This window comes from Pinus tabuliformis, chromosome 2_2 (assembly GCF_031772625.1).
Source record: "Pinus tabuliformis cultivar Carrire ecotype Pingquan chromosome 2_2, CPIR1, whole genome shotgun sequence".
NCBI lineage: Eukaryota > Viridiplantae > Streptophyta > Pinopsida > Pinales > Pinaceae > Pinus > Pinus tabuliformis.
In genome coordinates, this window is record NC_142300.1 from 285,854,097 (window position 1) to 285,875,850 (window position 21,754).

The 21,754-nt window shown below is 42.8% G+C and overlaps 1 protein-coding gene across 4 annotated transcripts in view; it reads left to right on the forward strand.

Moving 5' to 3' along the window:
• The window catches only part of LOC149192446 (protein SAWADEE HOMEODOMAIN HOMOLOG 2-like), a 254,874-nt gene extending 239,712 nt beyond the window's left edge, over positions 1–15,162 (forward strand). For 3 of the 4 annotated variants that reach the window (XM_089406390.1, XM_089406391.1, XM_089406393.1), the window contains exons 7-10: positions 13,458–13,509; positions 13,745–13,888; positions 14,022–14,141; positions 14,379–15,162. In XM_089406390.1, coding sequence (XP_089262516.1) covers positions 13,458–13,509; positions 13,745–13,888; positions 14,022–14,141; positions 14,379–14,798 — 736 coding nt within the window. In that variant the 3' untranslated portion in view covers positions 14,799–15,162. The remainder of the gene's footprint in view (positions 1–13,457; positions 13,510–13,744; positions 13,889–14,021; positions 14,142–14,378) is intronic. The other variant, XM_089406392.1, reaches the window with a different exon arrangement.
• Positions 15,163–21,754: the final 6,592 nt, after the last annotated feature.

The window sequence follows — 21,754 nt, forward strand, 5'->3', positions numbered from 1 at the left end:
ATCTTTGTATGCATTCTTCAATAGTAGGACCATCATCTTTTCCTGTAAAATATAGAGTCGCCATGAAGAAAAAATTCACTTACTTGGAGAAAATTTGTAATTGTCACAGTTTCGTCAATATTGCTCAGAATCTCTATTATAACCTGTTTTTGGAAATGGAACAAGCATTCTGCATCTGCCCATGTGATAGAAATCCTGATTCAGACACTGGAATTTCCGATCTGCGCTGCTACTCTCCCGCCGTCACCCAAAATTTCTGAAAAAAGAGCTGATTTTAAATCAGCGATATCTCCCTCATCCGGACTCCGATTCGACTGATTTTTTTTTTTGAAATCAGGTGTTTTCTCTCAAAGATTCCAGATCTACAATTAGATTTTGCAGATCTGGTGCCAAGAGGTCTAGATCTGCGCCGCAAATTCGCTGCCCCGAAAAATTGTCTACAACCCTACTGATTTTTAAATCAACGATATCTTCTTCATCCGGACTCCGATTCAACCGATTTTTTTTTTTTGAAATCGGCTATTTTTTCACCAGGAATACAGATCTGCAATTAGATTTTGCAGATCTTGCACCAAAACGTACAGATCTGATCTGCAATTTCGCCACCCAAAAATCCTTGCAAAAAAAAAAAAAAAAATTCTCCACGGTTTGCCCAAGAAAGTGCTCTGATACCAATTGTTGTAGATCTGATCCAAAAGATATATGATAACAGAAATAAACCCAAGAAAGAACACGATCAAAATAGATAGAAATGATTCTTTATTATCAAAACCCTTATGGTAGGGCAACACCATACATTCACTCCTTAAGGAAGGAGAGCACTCCACAAGCCATATGCCTGTTCATACAATAATACTTCTCTTCATGTCTCTCCATGTGGAGTCTCTAGCCTCTATATAGGCCTCATACATACAATACCATGGGTCATTACCATGGTTCCCTCATACCATCAAACTAATACCATGGGCCCATTACATTATTATTAACTACTTGTGGTCCCTTACATGACATGGGTTAACCACCTTATTTATTACTATGGCCCATCCCATTATTACATTATTACCTTGGGTACCTCCCTTGGTATACCATATTATCCCCCCTAGGTATATAACACCAACAACGTTGTCTCTTATGAGCTTGGATACAAACTGGAGGGCTCGACTCTTAGTAGAGTACTCCAAGGACAGGTTTGCATGTGAGGTTCTGGATGGGCAGGTGGTAGATGACAGGTACAGGGTGGTCGATGAGATCATCTATTATAGAGACCAGATCTTCTTGACTGAGGGGTCTCAGCTCAAGAAGAAGATACTCCAGGCATCACATGATTCACCTTTGGCAGGACATCAGGGGTTTACCAAAACCTATAGGGCCATTAGAGAGAGGTTCTCATGGAAGGGCCTCAAGGAGGAAGTACTCCAGCACGTCCGGGAGTGCGATGTTTGCCGGAGGAACAAGGGAGAGATGAGCCTTCCCGCGGGTTTATTGCAGCCTCTTCCCCTTTCGGAGGGAAATGGGAGAGTATTTCGATGGACTTCATCACAGGATTGCCCATGGTACAGGGCAAGGATTGTATCTTTGTGGTCGTTGATCGACTGACAAAGTACACACTTTTTTTGCCGTATCCGCACACTATACAGTAGCACAGGTGGCCGAGCTGTTCTTCAGGGAGATCTTCAGGCTACATGGTCTTCCCAAGACCATCGTCAGTGATAGGGACAACCGTTTCATGGGCGGGTTTTGGCAGGAGCTTTTTCGGTTGGTGGGGACAGAGTTGACACCGAGTACCAATTATCACCCACAGACGGATGGACAGACAGAGATAGTTAACAAGTGGTTGGAGGGCTACTTGCGTAACTATGCTAGCGGACAGCAGCGAGCATGGCTGAAGTGGCTGCATCTGGGGGAGTACTGCTACAATACTTCACATCACATGTCCATTGGTATGTCACCATTCTATGCCTTGTATGGGTATCATCCTTTATCTTTTGTTGACGTGATGTTTGGTGATAGCAGGGCTCCTAGAGCCAAGATTTGGATCCAAGAGAGTTAGGATATCTTCTGAGCTCTCAAGGATAGCATGACTACAACGCAGAATCAACGGAAGCTGTATGCCGATAGGGGTTGGGTGGAGAGAGAGTTGGAGGTAGGGGACATGGTATACCTACGATTACAGCCATACCGACAGTCGTCACTGAAGCAAAAGGGGGTTGAGAAGCTCAAGCCTCGCTTTTATGGGCCATACAGGGTGATACGCAGGATTGGACAGGTTGCATATGAGTTGGAGCTGCCCCAAGGTAGCAAGATTCATAACATTTTTCATGTATCATGCCTGAAAAAGGCATTGGGGCAGCAGGTGACGGTGACAGATGAGCTACCACCCATGGATGATGAGGGGCATTTGGTATTGCAGCCGGAGGCTATCATTGATACCAGGGAGAGGCAACTGTGGAGCAGGACGGTCTGGGAATTCTTGGTGAGGTGGAAGAATTTTCCGGATGAGGATGCCACTTGGGAGAGTGAGAAGATCTTACAACATCCATCACTTCAGTTGCTTGAGGACAAGCAACATTTTGCCGGAGGAGACTGTAATATTCTTAATTAGCCATGGCTAATTGGAATATTCGGTTTTGTTCAATTTTTGCCTTCTATAGTTATTTGTAAATAAAAAAGTGAGGAAGGGGGACATAACCCACTTTTAGAATAAAAAGTCACTTCTTAGTAGCACAATGTTGTGGCTTAAAGGGGGGGCCAAGGGGGCCAAAGGGGTACGCAGAAATGGAGCCCACACAGACACATGGAGGAACTGCGCAGGAAGGAAAAAAAACATGTGGCAAGAGGGGAATCACGCAGGAGGAGGTGAGCCTTGGGATTGAGAGAGGCAAGGGTTATAAAAGAGAGAGGAACCCCTTCATTTGGATGATTCAGTTATGAGCATTTGTGATAGTCATTTCGACTTAGAGCATGTTGGCTGTTTAGCTAGTTTGCAGCACTGTTTAGTGCGTTGAGTGTTTCCGTTCGGAGATCTCACCTTTAGCCCCGGGGGACTTCGAGTGCTTGCTCGGGCAAGGTATTTCCATTGACATTTCAGCAGTAGATACATCAGCGTTTCAGCAGCAGTTTTATCAATATTTTGGAGGATTGCGCAGCACTGAGAGAGGGACGCAGTTCTGGAGGACTGCGCAGCACTGAGAGAGGGACACAATTCTGGTTTGAGGGTTTGCAGTAGGAATTTGTGCTGAGAGATAGAGCAGGGGATTAGCCCTTGCACCTGGAGAGTTTTTGGCAGGGATTTCAAGCATATTTCTGGATGGTTTCATTCAGTGGCAACGCAGAGCACTGAGACACTGCGCAAAACCCCAAGGGGGTAATTTTCGAGGGTTGGCCATACCAGAAATGCTTCTTGGGCTTTTTTGGGTTTTTTGAGTAGAGCCCGATTCCAGAGTTTCAGCCATTTCCGAGGAGGGGAGCAACCCCAAATCCTCATTTGATTTCTAGTAACAGCAACAGCATAGCAGTTTCCCAGCAGCTTGGGCGCAAATCAGAGAGGGGCCATTCCTTTGCTATTTTGAGTGTATTTCTTCACATGCCTAGTGCAAGTAGAGGTGCCATCTTCCTGATCACCTCCAGTACTCATTTTATTACTTAGTATAATAAAATGGCTTAGCATTCTCTCTGCATTTCTTGTGTATCTGCTTATGGTTTATTTGGTATATATCGTATCATTGTTATTTGTATCTCTTTGAGCATTCTCGGCTATTATACCACTTGTGTGTTTGTATTATACTCTTAGACAGAGTCTGGAAAGGGCCAGGTAGCCTCCGGATCTCGTCCTCTTTTTAGAGGCGACATATTTGGTAAATGCCCTCTCAGTCCATCTCTGGTTGGAGTTTGCTTATGTTTGAGGTATATTCCTGATAAGGGATATTACAGGCACGTAGAGCTCAGCAGAGATAGTGCAGAGCCCTGAGGGATTGCGTCATCCACGCAGAAGGCAGAGGGATTGACATAGAGGCTCTCAGACGCTGTGCAGTGCCTCAAAGAGCTGACGCAGAGGGTCCTGGGGCTGACGCAGTGCAGTGGGAGGCTGACACAGAGGCCAAAAGGACGAGCGCTGAGCTTTAGAGTCGCTTGAGAGGGTTTCGTGGGATAGGTTTTCTGAATACCTGTTTCCGAATATAAAGGTATTGCTGCCGTGTATTTTTTCTCTGTCGGGTGAGTCGGTTAGGCACCCAGTTGTACTCAAGGAAATACTGCATAATAATATACCCTCAGAATAGCTACACCGGTTTTCACGCATTGGGTTTTTCGGGGACATTTGTCCAAAAATAACGGTGTCACTTGCGTGTTTGTTTTCTTTCAGCTAATGATCTGTAGATGTTGTGACTGTATTGTGTTTATTTAAGTATTTAAATGTTTTAAATAACTTGTTCATAATTTACAAGTAGAAGAAATAAACTAGCAAAATACAGATCAATTTTCTAACAGATAGACTTAGAAAATTCAACACTTTTGGGGAGAGCCAGTTGGAGGTTCATATTCAGCCCGTGATGGTGGAGGATGAGAAACCACCCTTGGGGTCAGCCATTGATGAGGAGTAGGAAGATGTACGGACAACTAGCAAGGTGTTAGTATTTGTAGACACATGTTTTTAGGAGATGTTGGAGTATGACAGGGCAATTTTGCAGGAGATTGGTGCACTGGAGGAGCATAGAGTTTCTTATCAGATGAGGGAGGTGGCAGTGCATCCATTTTTGGGTCTACCCATTGATGAGGTGCAAACAGATGTAGTGGCAGCCGACAAAGCTGCAACATTTTTAGGCAACAGCCCTCTCCAGGAGTACATAGACAGGGTGTGCAACACAGTTTGGCGACTCGTACCCATTGTAGGGAGAGAGGTAGGGTTCTCTCAGCGGATGTTGTCGATTGACTAGGTAGAGTAGCACGAGTTGAGCGTGGACCAACATCAACATAGTAGACTTGTTCCTTACATCGGAGTCCATGCCTTAGATTGGTGGGAGATCATGAGTTGGTATCCTTTTGATGGAGTATCAACCTTAGTTCGGGGCACAATACAACAAGGGCACTTAGATGAGGGGGTTACTATATGTTTCAGTGGGTAGTGGGATGTGGACCGACAGTTCATCAGTATTTCAGTAGCACTAGTCGAACGTCAATAGAGTGGGGTTGCCTTCGGCCTATGCCCGAGGTTGGATTGGAGAGAGGTGATGTGTTGGTATTCGCTTGATGGAGTAGCAACTATAGCCAGAGAGAGAGCACACTTTGAGCTAAGGGACTTGGGCAATGATTGGCCATGGTGGCATTGGGATCCAGGTGGATCTACTAGCAGTAGGTTGAGTCAGAGACGGGCATGGGATCCAGGTATTGGGGGATCTAATCATGTTTGGATTGCTTGGAGGCATGATGTGAACCAATGGTTCATATGGGATCCTGGTATTTGTTTGCAGATGCCTCTACAGTGGACAAGTGCAGATTGCTTTGAGGGCAAGCAATCTTGGGGCGAGAAGATTTGTAATGTCCCATGGCAGGGGATGGCTAGGTCAGTGGAGCAGATTTATGTCATCAGGGGTCCCGATAGAGTATTGAGGAGTTTTTATGGGGTCTGTGGCATGCATATTCATCATCATGAGCAGTTTTGCACATCTTTTTTTTGGTTCTGTGACTTTCTGATAATCCCTGTAAAATAGGGTTATTATTGGGCATAACTTAATTAATTACGCTCAAGGTGGCATTCCAAGAGGAATATTTGAACGAACACATTAGTGTAATAGCTCGTTGGAACCGAAACGAGAAGATCTACAGGATGGGATGTTGAGAAGTGACTTTCAGTGGCCGAAGAGAGTATGGTGGGTGATTTACCACTTTCCTTAATTAAAAATGACTTTAATTAGTCATTTAATTAAGGAAAAATAATTAATTGGAGGAAATTGTTCAAAAGTGACTTAAGTGAAATAAAGTAAAATTAAAAGGTCACTTAAGATAAAGTCAATGGAGGAGTTTCTAGAATAATAATAAAATAAGAATATAAGATGCTTCTAGAGGCTTGGAGATCTATCCATTAAGTGAAATAAAGTAAAATTAAAAAGTCACTTAAGATAAAGTCAATGGAGGAGCTTCTAGAATAATAATAAAATAATAAAATAAGATGCTTCTAGAGGCTTGGAGATCTATCCATCAAATCTATAAAAGAGGAGGAGGAGGTCATTTGGAGACATCTTGGATTTGATATTGTTTCTTGTATGAGAGGTTGAGAACATGGTTTTCTACTTCATTGGTAGCCCCATGATGGAAACCCTTGGGTGATTTAGTGAGATTGGGTGAGTACCCATCTCCCATTGGTGAATTCATCCAAAATTCACAGGAGAGCTCAGCAGTATACTTCAGTTAAGTTTGGAGGGCTAGAATAGCGGTGCAACAAATTATCTTGGAGACCAGCTGTTCATCTCAGCTATTTGGGTTGTATATGCATGTAGCCCCAATTTATCTATTATAATAAAAGCTGAGAATTTTCTTGTTCAGTGTGTTATGGGATTGCAATACTCTAGTTTTTAAATTTTACATTGGAATCTTCTGTTTATGAATGGAATTTTTATCTGAAGAAATTTTGAGTTAGAATTTGAAGAATTTTCTTATGTGAAGTGTTTGTTCCAAATTTATTTCATTTGGGACATTACATTGACAACATGCCATTTTTCATGATTTTGCATACTAGGAATAAAATGGAGTCGCCAGGGTGAATTTAAAGATGCCTTGCTAGATGCTTGCTTTATCCTACAAGCACTAACTTTGAAGTTCAATGTAGAACTAGGGCTTTGTTCTTCCAATGGAGTCGCCAATAATGATATGTCAATATGTCGTATGGGGAACAAAACACGTCTCGTGTGCCCGACAATGATGCCAAAATGTTACCGCTCAAACTAGCAGGGTTCTTAGGAGGGGATCCTATAGAGCAACTACTAGGTCAAGGGAAACAATGGAGCAATAGCCCATTGTCACCTCAGCTAAGGCTCTTTGCTCTTTACAGACTGTTACCGCTTAAACTAGCAGGGGATCTAAATGGGATTTTTAAAGGGCAAATGCCAAGGGCAACAAATGGAAACTTAGCTCACTGTAACCTCAACTAAGGCTCCCTTCTATTTACAGACTTTCACCGATGGGAGGAGATCCGGTATATTATGGAGTCACTGATGAAGGATTAATCAATGAATGGATATGAGTGACCTAAATAATCCCTTTCCTCGAAGAGCTTGAAGGATGGACCCTGATTGCTTTCTAAGCAAGGTACAATGTCTTCTAGGGAAAGGTAAGGAGGATTTGAGGGTTAGGTTTATGGGATATGACTTGGGAAGGAGTTTCCCAATCCCTAAAATACTTGATGAAATTGGTATCCTGGATGGTTCTTGAAGAAGTGTCTTTTCAAAGAAATGGGACCACATGGGACCAAGTGGACTCAGTCTAGGGTAGGAGGAAAGAGTATGGCAACCAATGATGTCCTTACCCTAGACAAGGTGGGGGAAAGGATCAAAGAAATACTTTTCACTTGAAGATGTTGAATTGATCCTATAAGGTTCTAGCCTTGGGGATGCTAGGGCAAAGTTTGATCTCAGAGCTAGGGCTTGGCTTTTCTCCCAACTCCACGGTCAGAATGGCTTCAAAATTGGAGGAGGCCTCGAGGAGACACCAACACAGGAGACCCTAGAAGAACGAACTTTTTGGAGGGATAGTTTGTTGGGAAAATGATGCGCTAGGTGACCCAACTTAGCCAGACCTGGGAAAGGTGAGAAAGATATGATTTTAGGTGACCACCACTTGGTAGATCAGTTCCTTAGTCTTGGGAGAATGGAGTCTATGATGAATATGAGTGAGGGCCTTTGGTTCTTGGTCAAGGAGGCCTCAAGACTATTTCACTAGCCTTTGAGGTCAAAGAGAAGCAATCTTGTAGCTTTTATACTTCGATGTGCAAAGGAGATGGCTTATCAAGGTCAATTCGTTGATAGAATCATCCCTAGGATATTTTGTTTACATTACATGGCCCATACATTGAGAGATGCTATAATAGAGACAAAATTCCACAATTTAAAGTAGTAGATGCATGCAACAATTAGCCCTAAAAATAACAAAAATCCTAGTCCAATGCATATGACAAATTAAAACAAGAATAACATTAAAGCATGTATTTACATGTAGCAAAATATATTCAACCATCCACAATTGACAAAGAGAAGCTCCAAGATAAGATAGACCAATATCCACACATCAAAATTCATCCATAAAGCTCCAATTCATGCTTTATAAGAAGTGCAAAATTCTCGAGAGAGAGAAAAGATCCAATCCAAAGTGATGATGAGCAAACGAATTCATCTCACTTGTATTTATACACTAATGAGGAGTTCGAATTAGCCTCCTTGGCCTACAAAAGCCCCCAAAATAAAATAATGTTCTAATAATCCAATTTTTGGGGACAAGCCCACCAAAGTAGCTCATAAATAAAAAAATAAGCCTCTCAAGAGGTCAAATAATAATCTTTGCATGCCGTAGGGCCCTCTAAGAGGCTTAATGAGGTCCATGGGTGCCATAATGAAGAGTAGGACCCTCAAAAGCAGTGGACAAGGGGTTGGCCCCTTGTATTAACCCGTGGTGCTCCAAATGACAGGTGGGGGCACACAAGTGTCCTCATGGGTCTCTAAACAAATCGAAGATGCCTGTAGGTCGCCTGCAAGGGCTAGGATGATGGTGTAGTTGATGCCACATCATCGTGCAAGTCCTCGATCATCTTCCAAGTGTATGGTGCAAATCTGGGGCCAGCTAGGCATGATGGATCAGGTGCATCTTCCTCATCTAAGAAGTGAACCACGAGCAATCTCTAAATGGTTGTGGGGATCCATGGAGTGATGTCTGCTATTGTGGAGGCCCATGGCTCTCAACGCACACACTACATGTGCCAATGTATCCCTTTGGAGGATTAGGACTCCGTATAGGGAGACCAAACCCAAGATGGAGACCATTTGCGATCCTGCATAAGATTCAATGCGTCCCCTAGCTTTCGATTACAAGAAGTCATTAGAGAAATCGAGTAAATTAGCTTATCAATCATGGACCACAGGTGGGGACTTCATAATGGCTTCGGGAGGTGCCAATGTCTCCTAAACTCTGAATGGGGTTAACCAAGAATTCTATTAGGTGGTTTCTACTTTTAAAGGGGATAATATATTCAAGGTACATCCTTCAAAAGGTGGTGGCATGTGACAGATAGGTGAATGAAGTAGGGGATGATAAGGGGCAGCCTTGGGTCACATGCTGGGGTACAAGGGTAGCTAATAAGAGGGAAAGCCCACACTTGGGTTTATAATGTATAGGAGGGAGCAGTCGTGGTACATGAGGTGCCCTAACCTTGATTTTTCCACCCTTTTTTATATGCCTTTTGCTTTTTTATGATTTTCTTTGATTAACTACTCAGGGCTCAAGGGGTAAGAGCATGATGTATAAGACATAGCAGTGAATACCCCCTTTAAAGGTAGGGCAGTTCATTGCCCAGCAGGGGCTGGGACAATCATGAATTCCTATATGATGAAGGAGCTTCATAGAACTTGTAGGAACTAGGGTGATGGTCATGATGATGGGGTGGAGCTCATGTATTGGCTTTTGCCCACATGTTAAATGTGTTTGTCCTGACCATCTTTTGCATTTTATGGTACATTTTCCTGTTGAATGTGGCCAAATATGATTTTATCTTTCTTTTTAGCCGCATCAACCTCTGGGCTTCATTCCAGGCCATGACCCAAGGTGTGGGCAAGGGGAAGGGGTAAGCTAACCCCATGTGCACTCAGATGGGAAAAATGATGAGTGGGGTAGTAATGAGTGGAAAGAGGGTAATATAAGCGGATAAGGAAGCGGGACCACACAACCAAAATCGAGGTTTCCTATGAAATACCATCCCCAAAGCCAAATGATCAATAAAAGAAATTCCACGGGACTAGAATGTAAGGTAAATATCCAAAAGGGGGCTAGGGGACAAGGGCACAGACCCAACCCTTTTTTTCCACTGAATCCCCCATTAATCCATACCTAGAAGTGTCCATATTAAGCAAACCACAATACTCAATTACCAAATGACAAGGCATGCCTTTAGGGTCGGGAGGCCCACCTTCAAACATACGATCATGGCAGATGGGTGAGGGACCATATGGCTGGCTCAGAGGGCGAAGAAATGGCACAATGAGCTCGTTGGTGGCTGTGAGGGTTTGTTCGCTGCTGGATGAGGACCATCTTGGAGAAAAATTTTCTCCTAGGGATATCACTCATAAAATGGTGGGTAACACAGACTTTCACCGATGGGAGGAGACCCGTTATGATGGAATTACAAGAATATATGGTCAATGATAAGATAAGGAAGTGATTCTGTAGTATCCCCAATTTTCCTAAGCCACTTAGGAAATATTACACTTTTTGACAATTTTGGAATTAGCCACAATTTTGGGTATTTTGACGTAGGAGAGGCAAAAAAAATCGAATTCTTGGTGGGTTGTGTGGGACACACACCAAAGGAATACACACTCCCTTAGGGAAACACACTTGTGGAGAGAGAAGGAAGGAGAAGGAAGGCATGCTAGTGGAGAATAATTTCCTTGAATAAAAAACTGGAAATTATTCTCCTAACTGAGTGCAGTGTATTTGTCTTCTGTTAATTATTAACGAAAAATAACGAATAACTCATTGATGCATTCTTCACAAATAAAATATGCTACAGAAACAACATTACAAAACTGAGAAATAGATGCGCACACACAATAAAATAGACATCATTATTTTGGACAATTGTCCCTGGAAAAACCCCGAAGGGAAAACCAGTGGCAACATATGAGGTTTTTATTATTATGCAGTAAATATAGAGAATTACAACTGGATGCCCAATTGGCAATCCTTCGACAATTTATCTCCACTAGAAATATATTGGGAAAATCCTTTTACCTCACAGCGTCTTGATCTAGCCTCTCTGGCAAACTCGCACTTCCCAGCGAATTCACACAGTGGGATTGGAAATGCGCACTGCTTGTTGGAGAAAATTCGTTCTACCTTTGAAACACCTCTAGATGAGTCGTCCTGCCTTCTTCTACCTTTGGAAACAATTCACCCAACCTCCCAAGAATAGATCCGTGCCCTAACTATTGAATCGATCCTACTTTCAGCAACTCACACTGGCAAACTAGGCAACTCAGTGCAGAATACGACCTCCCTGCTGGATAATTCGACCTTCCTTCCCTGACTCTGGAAAACTAGAAAACTTCCCGAGAATTTCTCCGAAAATTCTCATCGCTGCAACCCTTGCTACTGTCTCTTCCCTGTCTTGAACTGTGCCTTTGTTGAACACTACAAACTAGGTAGTTGAACTGCCTTGCTCACTTGATGTAAATTGTGTCCTCTCCAATTCCTTCGACTTGCTCTTATAATCTCTAGCTGAAGCATCAACAACCAAGATCTAATCATGGTCAATGGCCTAGATCGTCTTAGACTGTCAAATTATTTTTCTGGAAGTCTCTAGAACAAAATCATTTTTCTTAATTAATACCCATTAATTAATCAATTTTCTTAAGTTAGACTTACGAACTTTTTAATTATTGATCAATTAATTTAATTGAGAGGTTTCTAAGTGTTTTCTCTCGAAACTTTTTCCGGGTTTTGGAGATCTCATGTTCCTTAGCTTCTCTGACACCTTAGAGACTAGAACACCTGTCTGCTGCTACTCCAAAAATCAATAGTGCATACATAAGAAAAATGGTCCATGTGGGGAATAAAGATGGTGTGCTAGTACAATAATAAGATGGGTGTTTCCACCCTTACATAGTGCAATCACCTTTACAGGGCTTTATACAACAAGTGTTCCTTCAAGACATGTGTCCTAATATATCCACATCCACAATGCATGAATACCAACCCAGGATATAAGAATGTCCATCAAGGCAGGGAGTTACCACCCACCAGGGGGCAGTTAGCAAAGCCATAAAACTGAGCACCATGAAGATGAACTAAGATGAATGGTCATGATTGTCCACCCAAGGGGAGCTAGGATACACCTTTACATTTCATCCCACAGGGCCTACAGGGGCCAGGGCCATAGATTGCAAAAATTTGGGCTTACAAATGGCATGGTCCTTTGTCAAAAATTTTGGAGTAACCCTGCTGAAAGAGGGGTAACAAGCCCCAATCCTGATTCCAGGTTTACATAAACAAAACTGGAAAAGAAATAAGAAGTTACAACAAACCTGTCCTGAGCATTATTCCCCCCAACAACAATTAGAATGTGTCGTTTTAACATGGCAGAAATTGGTTAGAAGGCCTGGGAGTGAACAGTGAGTCTGTTATTGACCCAGCACTTTATTCCAACGTATAACTTCTGCACACAGTTTAAACTGTAAACCATGGTGCCAATGTGTACAAGTTATACATCTAGTCCCAAAAAATCCACCAAGTAATCTTTGTTAATCAGCCATGGCACCTTTTGCATATGCTGTGGTGTGTTTAGTTGCATGATGGAGAAATGAGTGAAAAGACTAATCTCTTCTTGGTGACATGTTACTTTAGTTGAGGTTCATCTAACTCTTCATCACTCGAACATTCTTTCAACAGGTGTATCCTCAAACTAGGAGGGTAATACACACAGGGCCTGTCTACATGCATGCTAAGGGATTTTGAAAGCTAAAGTCTGTAGTATGGCACGTGGTCTCCAAAACCTAAATCTCAGATTTTTGCAACTCCTCTTTAATCGTTTGTAGCTGATCTGCCAATTTCCCTCCAGCACAAATTACACTGATTTCATCTGTTTGACCCAGCATCCTAGAAATTCTCACCAAGGGCTGAGTTTGAACTCAAATCAAATTTGGAAATATGTCCTGGAATCTTCATTCAATGCTCCACACAGTCCTTTGGCCTCATTACAAGATTCCAGTCCTAATCCTTTACTGTTCTCAAGGGAAAATTACCCTTCTAACAAGTCATAAAAAAGCAGGTTCAAAACACTATACAACAATCTTACCTCTACTATGACTCTTTTTCATTTCTGTGGGATCACTCACTAGACGAGGGATGCTCCTGTATCATGACTAAAGCTGCAGTTTCTCTTTTCCTTCATCTATTTCTCTGTTTATTTTGCTTATGTTTTGAGTTCATTGCTGAAGGCATTATTTACTTGTCAAGGTTTGCAACTTTGCCGTGTAAACTCAATATTCAGATGGTTTTTTTGTTTTTTGGCTGTTTATGATTTTCTCCAGGGTCCAAATTTTTGTTATTGCCAATAAAGTAGCATTTTGGGAGTATTTCTGAATGCTATATGCAGTTGTTTCTGTGAAGTTGTGCTTTCTATAGGAGTAGATGTTGAATTGTTTTGACCTCACTGCGATATGCCTATGGTTATATCTAAAACTAGTTTTGTTTTTCTGACATAGGTATGATGTTGCTTCATTTGTCACCCATAGAATGTTTGAGTCAGGTGATCCGGTAAGTAGATTACACTGATGGAATATTTGGAAATAATTAGGTGCCTACTAGTTTGTTTTTGTATTTTTTGGAATAGCTTGCACAGCTCATGCCGTTTTCAGCTTGTGCTGTAAGTTTATGTGTCTGGAAGGTTTATCAGGAGCAGTTGAGATTATTTTGAAATCTTTTATTATTCTTCAATTTTATCTTTAATTTCTTGTGTCCAAAAATTCAGCAACTTTTTCATTCTTTCCAGGAAGTTCGGGTAAGGTTTGCTGGATTTGGAGCAGAGGAAGATGAATGGGTCAACGTGAAAAAGTGTGTGAGACAGCGTTCACTTCCTTGCGAAGCTTCTGAATGTGTAGCAGTGCTTTCAGGAGATCTCATACTTTGTTTTCAGGTGCCAGTTCAAAGAGCTTCATATTGTTTTGCTTTAGAATTAACTGTGTATAATTGTAATGTCTAGTCCATTAAAAGATATTTCTAAATTTTTACTCATGAATATCCCTTGATAGTTTCTTGAATTCTTCCAGGAAGATAAACAGCAAGCATTGTACTTTGATGCCCATGTCTTGGATGCCCAAAGAAGGCGACATGATGCTCGGGGTTGTAGGTGTAGGTTCTTGGTTCGGTATGAGCATGACCAGTCTGAGGTATAATTTTCGTGCACTTTTTGGAGCAGGATCTTTTCAATTATGTGCAGATGCCAAGGTCACTGTCCCCTCGTGATGTGTCTTCGTTATTAATGTCAAAACAAGAAAGTACTTACCTCCCCCTCTCCTCCGCCCGCCCTTGGTGTTTCTCCCCAGTGATGCGTATTAGAGGATATGAAGATTTGGCTTTTTGTCGAATGTAAATTACAGAGTTCCAACTGAACTTTAAAATTGCAGGAAATAGTACCGTTGTGGAAAGTCTGCCGGCGGCCAGAGACAGATTACCGGTTACAACTAATCCATGCTTCCAAAGAATTATCAACAATTGAGCTGGACCAAGGATCTCAGCAAGTAAAAGATGCCCCTGCAGTTCCCGTGTGTCATTTTGGAGAAGCAACTCCAGAAGAATTTCATCTCTCACCAGAAATATCAAAGATTACAAGTCAGGTTATAGAAGACAATGTTCAGTCTTTAACTGCTCCCAAGACTTCCTCAGTTTTACAGCCACCAGAAGGTCTATCTGCTGAGCCTCAAAGAAATATTCTAGTCACAGAAATTGATTCTAGCCAGAAAATTGTTGCACCCGCATTTACTGATATGGATAAACCTTCAAATAGCATGGTTGATGTGATGGAAAAAAGCACAGTTCAAGGTTGAGAAAAGCAACTTAGGGGCAGCATGGTTGATGTGATGGAGAACAGTACAGTTCAAGATTGAGAAAAGCAAGTTAGGGGCACTTATGTTACTGAGAAACGCACATTGAAAACTTAAAGATAAATTGCATTGTAATAGTAAGTTTCAGAAGCTATCTTTCTGTAAGAAGCATTTTTGCAAGTTTTCTAGCTTTATATTTATTTTTCTGGTGTAATTAGTAATGCTTCATATTTTGCAGAGCCTGTATGCCATATGCGCTAATTGAACATCAATATTTGAATGTTTTAGGCAGTCAACATTGCAACTATTGCCGTTTAAAATGGAACGAGTCTTTTCTAAATAATTGATTTTGTTGAATTGGTAGTTAAGGATAGCGGACCGTGAGAAGCCAATGCATTGAATACATTGAAACAATGACTTATTGAGAGTTCATACCCAGTCTGTGATTTGCTCGCTGTTTGATTGTATTGGAAGTTGGTAATTTAAATAAATTATTGTAATGTCCCCTTTTCAGAATAGAAAGAAGAAAGAAGTCAATTAATTTAATTTTTAATGTCATCTTAAAGGTGATAGTGAGTAATTAAATTAAAGGAAACTTATTAAGTGACTTTTAATTTAACTAGAAATAAACTTATAAAGCCACGTTATTATTAAAAAGTGACCCATGATATTTGGATGGGAAAAATTATAAAAAGAAAGATGAGAGTTCATTTAGGGACATGATTGATTATTGATATTTTGATAATTGTATCGGGAGCTTTAGTAACTTAAGGTGTGAGGGGAAACCCTTGTGGAGATCTAGTTTCCCTTGTGAAACATCCACTCTAGCCGGTGGTGACTAGTTTCGGTGTTGCAAGATACACCCTAGCTAGTTATTTGGAGGGGTCAACGAAATTATTTATTGGCGCTTAGCGAGGAAGGACGAGATTTTGGAGCATTAGTTAGAAGGTTGAAGTAGTGCACATTGGTAGAGGGGAGTTTAGCTAGAGAAGGTTTCTCTAGCTTATCTATTTGTCAAGTTATTTTTTAAATTGAATTTGATGTTATTTACCTTTGTAATAAATAAATAAGTAGTTGGGGTTTATAGTGGAATTTTTCTACAAGCTTTGTAATTATTTGTTTTAAATCTGGTAAAATCTCGACAAGAAATATTACGTGTTTTTTTTAAGGAAAATTCATAGAATAATTTCTGGGAAATTAAATAAATTTCAAAAGGGAGCATTATAGTGGGATCAAAGTTGGTTTTTTTTCTAGCTTGAAGGGTTTATTTGAAAAATGCTTCCAAGTTTGTTGTGACAAGAAAAATTGTTTGCAGAAATCCTTCAAAAGTTTGAAGCTATAATACAAAGCTCACAAAGGTGATAGAGTAGGTTGGAGCATTGGCATTATCAAAAGCAGTGAAGGGGAAAAAATTGTGGATTTGTAGATAAAGGAGCAATAATAGAAGGCAAAAAGATAAACTTGACTAGCATCCATGTTGCGGATGTAAGGAAATAATGTTTGAAGTGAAGATCATGATGAAATCTTCTAGGATGATTTGGGAGAAGACGTAACTGCGGAAGAGGAGCTAGATGCAGAGAGAACACCTATGCACCTACGCACCATTTGGATGCAACTTGGATCCAACTTGTATAATGCCACTTATTGGAGTCAATGATGTCGCTCAATAGGTGTTCAATATGAGGAAAATCTGGCATAAAAATATAGCTTAGTCCACTGGGGTTTGTACAAGACCATACATTGTCATTGAGTTTATTGAAGATCCGGTTGAAACATACTTGAATCTACAATACGTGGATGGCTTTCCTTCGGTCAAAGTAGCATTGCGCGTTGATATATCTCTAGGGACATACGAGAAAGTTGCTATTATATTAGGAGGTAAAAGTGGACATGAACCAACTCGTGGAATATTTGGGTGCTTGAAATTTTGGAATGTGTAATGTTTCAGACTTAAATAAACAATGATATGCAAAGCAAAAACTATTGTAACACGTAAATTTTAAACAATAAGCAAATGCTCATAAAAGCTCTAAAAGTAGAATCAACTGAGCCATTTTATTAATCAATGGAGAAGTACAATAGTATGGATGAATGCACTTGGGCTTGCCTCAATGGCAAGCATGACAGAATCCAGGCGATGAGACAATGATATCAAGTACTGGAAAATATTTGCTCCTCTAATGCTCTGAGTTGCCTAGAAAACTACACTGCTGGATGGAAAGGAACTGCAATAAACTCCACTTTTGCTGTTCGGAAATTGCTACAAATTCAGCCCCAAGTTCCTTGAGCAAAACCCACAAAAGTCGAGAAATGGTTTGGCTTGATTTTGATAGCCCAAAATCGACCCCTAAAGGCACTGTGTAATCCCTAGCAATTCTGCAACGTATGCTGCAAAGATACAGCTGAAAACCCCACCTCCGGTGTTCCAAAAATTCTAAAACTTTATATCTTGGATCTTTGTCAAAAAACTCAGAAAAACCCAGAAATGGTTTGGCCGAATTTTGACCTCCCAAATCCGAACTCTTCTATGGCCAACGCCCTCCAAACAACTCCAGAAATACGACCTGCAAGGAATGACCACAAAGTCCTCCTTCAAGCTCTGAAATGGAAATAAACACCACTCCAAATATCTCCTCTAACCTCCACAGCAAAGCTCAGCCTCAAGGACTGATACTCTACCTACCAAATGATTTCCCACACACTGCCTCTGCGCTAGGCCAAGTAGTGCGAAAGTCACACTGCCAAGCCAGAAGCTCAATCAACTCCCAAACTCTCCTAGATGTTGATAATCCTCCCTAGCCTCCTCTCTGGAAAATCTCACGTCTAATCTTCATTGCTAAGCACCACCAGTGAACTCGACCTCCTCTCCAATGTGTCCCCCAACGATACGCACAACATGGAAGGGAATGCTATTGCTGGGAATCACAATGTGATCCTCCTCCTGAAGAAATGAAGAAAACCTTCGTAGGGTGGCACTCGAAGTCCCTTGAAGAAAGGGTGAGCTCTTTGCCTGAAGAACTCGTGCGAAACAAATAGTGACTCAGCTAAGCAGCTCGAGCAACCAAAGAGAAATCGATATACTCCAATAAGATGATGAAATGAGGAGAGCTGTCGTCCTTATATAGATTTTGTGGAGCATTTTTACCTCCATCGTGGGTCCCTCACTTAACCATCGATTTTCCCTCCATGCAAATTGAACTAGGGAATGCGTATTCTCCTAGTGTGGGTGGCCCCCACGTATAACTTAACCACATCAAAATAACTTCTACTAAATCTAGCCTCCTAATAAAATCGAATGGGTCCCATCACCTCCAAAATTGGCCCCAAAATGTAGAAATTAATCTTGTTCCAAAATAATTTAGGAAGGGACATTATAGTCCTCCCCTCCCAAATGTTGCTTGTCCCCAAGCAACTTCAGTGCTGGATGCTCAAGTATGTGCTCGCCCTCCCAAGTAGCATCCTCATTCAGCAAGCTCCTCCAATGCACCAAAAATTGCTTGTCCTCAAGCAGTGCTTAAACAAGCGCCCTCTTTGACTATGAATCTCCACTGTCTCTGCAAACTTCACCAGTGTCCCAAACATGCCATTGGATCATTCCTGATCGTTGTACTATCCTATAGTGAAGGAGTCCCTTGATACTAGGATCCCAAGCCAACCTAATCAACGTGAAGCACCCCTTGCTCCACTCACTATCTTGCTAGATAAGGGCGTTAGAAGCCTTCTGTATACTGCCATTAAGTAGAGCATCCTGACGATGTAAAACTCCGTCCAAATCCTCATGAAGCTGCCCCACTGAATAGTCCATCTCGTGCACTACAAGAGTAAACTCCTGAAGATGCAATCCAATCCTGGTGGGATTGAACCCTCGTCTACCTGGGCCTTCCCCGATCTCCTCCTGTCGATCACCTTGCCACACCGGTAAAGTTCCCCACACAATCAACGAATCACTAAAACCAAATGAAAGATTTGGATGGCCCTCCCCTGTAGAAACCAACTCACCTCTATGGGTAGCTGAATTGCTCAGCCCTGTTATGCCAGAATCCACTGCCCTTCGCAGAAGGAACCTATCTTGCTGACATCATGACACTCTGGTCATGACCGCCTAGCATGCTCATACCAGAGCCTCCTCTCCCATAACTCTCGACCATAATCTATGCGCTAATTGAGAGTAGGCCAATCTTGCCAAAGTGACTCAACAGTGCCAGCGCCTCTCACTCCATGGCTAGCCCCAATCATGAGCAACAATGTCTAGTCCTATGGTGAGGGCTTTGGTGATCCCCCATGTGTTTGCCTGTGAATGAATCAGTCTGTCTGTTATCTCGACCATGCTCACTGAGGAGTGGAGTATCCCACCAATCCATTGGATCCCTGGATACCATAACCATATTGGAGGTCCACAACCCCTAATCCTCTCTATCTGCCACTGTGATATGTTGCTAGTTGTTGGGACCCCCCTGTGCCCCATGTCTGTCTCATGTAGGTATCCAATAGGTAGACACTGAGCATCAAGAACCTGTGTCGCAAATAACCAACTACTCTGTGCCTGCGAAATCACACAACAAGATTTGCTATTCTAGTCGCTGATTGTCTGCTTGAGTACTGCCGGAAGCCTCGGCATCATCTTGCCAACAAGGACCACCATCCCCTACACCTCACGCTCCCCCAATGCCTCGAGTTGTCTAGCTGAAAAAGCAACACGCAACTTCCTCTCAGTCACCTCCCCAAGTGTGAGCCCACGGGTGGAACATATGCTACCTCGACAATCAACCACACCATCCCTACGCCTGTATCCGTCAGCTCGTTTACCTACCTAGTGTCTCCACTAGAGAGTCTCCTCCTAGCCCATGACACACAGTGTCTCATCCAACTGCCTAGGGTGAGTCTCCCATGCCTTGCTGCCCGAATGGAGAGTGTCAAGGGGTAACAACCAATCACTTTGCAACTATAAGCAACATTGGAGGATGATGGGTGGGTATGTCCCAAAGGGTATGATCAAAAATCTGCTGGAATACTCGAGAGTAATCCTGTGGATGACCCACTCTCCACCTCGAATATGGTGATAACCCCCTCGAAGCTGTGTCTCCACTAAACATGGTGTCCCCAGATGGTCAACAAAGTCCTCATTGATCCTAGGTGAGCTGCATCCAATGGTACACCTAATGCCCTTGTCCATAGGCCTCCTTGGAGGCAATGCTCGAAGAGCCCGCTGCAATGCACCATGCGTCACTGCACACCACCAAGCAACACCACATTCCTCGACATGCCACTGTATGCCGCAACCTGTCCTTGTACACCACTGGATACCCCCAGCTACAGCTATGCCATCCTGTACCGTCCTATGTCTTGCCTGTGTCATTGCACTGGTCACTCCCCGCATGTGCTCAATGCGATGTGAGGCACTCTCACTTGACAACGCAGTCCAACATACTACGACACACCCCCATGCATCTCCATGCACATCTACAAAACAGTGCTCCATGCTAGATGCTCCTACCCATCCTCAAATGAGATGGCCTAAAGTTGTATCCCTATGCGTCAACCCGCATCCAACCTGTATCGTCACCTCCACCCTCGCATCACCATGCTCTCCGATGAGGGGACCACCCCTCCAAATCCTCCTTGAGGGGCCCCAGAAGTGAATCTCTCTAGGTATTAGTAGTGATGCCACCACTGCTCTGCTCCTCTGTGTCCTTCATGCCCTACGCAAGTGTGAGGAATCCCTAGCTCCATACAAGGCACTGTCTGGTGGCCTGTCGATGCCACCTTCGACAAACTCTTGCCATAGTAGGCTGATCATCCTGTGATCCCATGCATAATCATCATACTAAGACAACCAAAGGAGTTTGGCCATAAGCTGGTTGGCCACTGCTGTTGACCAAAACTCCCCTAGCGAATGTGTGCGCTCAGCTACTAGGTCAACTATACCATCCAAGTTGTAGTCAACCGGTATACCTAGGAAATGATAGGTGGTCCCTCCCAGGTTTGGATGCCAGTCGGGGCTTCCGGCATCCTCAGTGCCTGGAAACTCTTGCTGAGCTCCACCTAGGTCCACTACCATCTCCATAGCCCACTCCACCGGGTACCAACTTAGAATCTCTCGCCATCCAACCCAGGGAGAGGGATTGAATGTATGAACTCTCATATGCAGGACAGGCCCTCCATCCCACAAATGTTGCAGCCTGCACTACTCATGTCGCCTCACTTCATCAGCCTGGTCAACATATAAAATATGTCAAGGTGGCTCCGCTTCTCTCTCTCCAAGGTGCAGAGGTAAACTATTGATGCTACAGGCCCCATCTATGTATGTTTGAAGAGGGCTGCTCTGATGCTCTAAAGTGAACTCTAGTTGTACCATTAGGGAATCCAATCGTACCCCAACGCGAGTTAGCTTGGCCATTGACTTAGCACAAACCACTCTCATGCCCTCAACTCCTTGTTTTGTTGTAGAATGGCCTCTCGTACTGTCGTGGCCTTCTCTCTCAATGCTAGAAGGCCGGCCTGGAACTGATGAATCTGCGTGGGTATCTATCACCTGTAGACTCGGTCACAGCTCTGGACACCTCATCAACTATCGGCACCTCAACCATGGGTGGCACCTCCTCGACAGATGGCTCTATGTGTGTAGGCTCTATCCTCTCCACCAAGGTGCCAACTGGGGCTATCAAAGAGGTCTCGAATAATGGTGACTCCTGCGCCACACCAGGTAGATCGATGTGCTCCTCACCATCCTGTGGGCTCTCAGCATCATGCTCAACCTCCTCCTCAGGATCCTGATATCTAAATCCAAGTATCCACCAGCAAAAGCGTCCCTTGGTCTCACCCTCTAACTGTCCCTGTCTTGCTTGCTCCTTTTCAGGAGATCTAGTGCCCTGATTCTGTTGACTTTCCCCACATGATGTAGATGGCTACACCCCCACGACCTGCTCACCTCTAGCGTCTCTGTTGTAAGGGTGAGGATG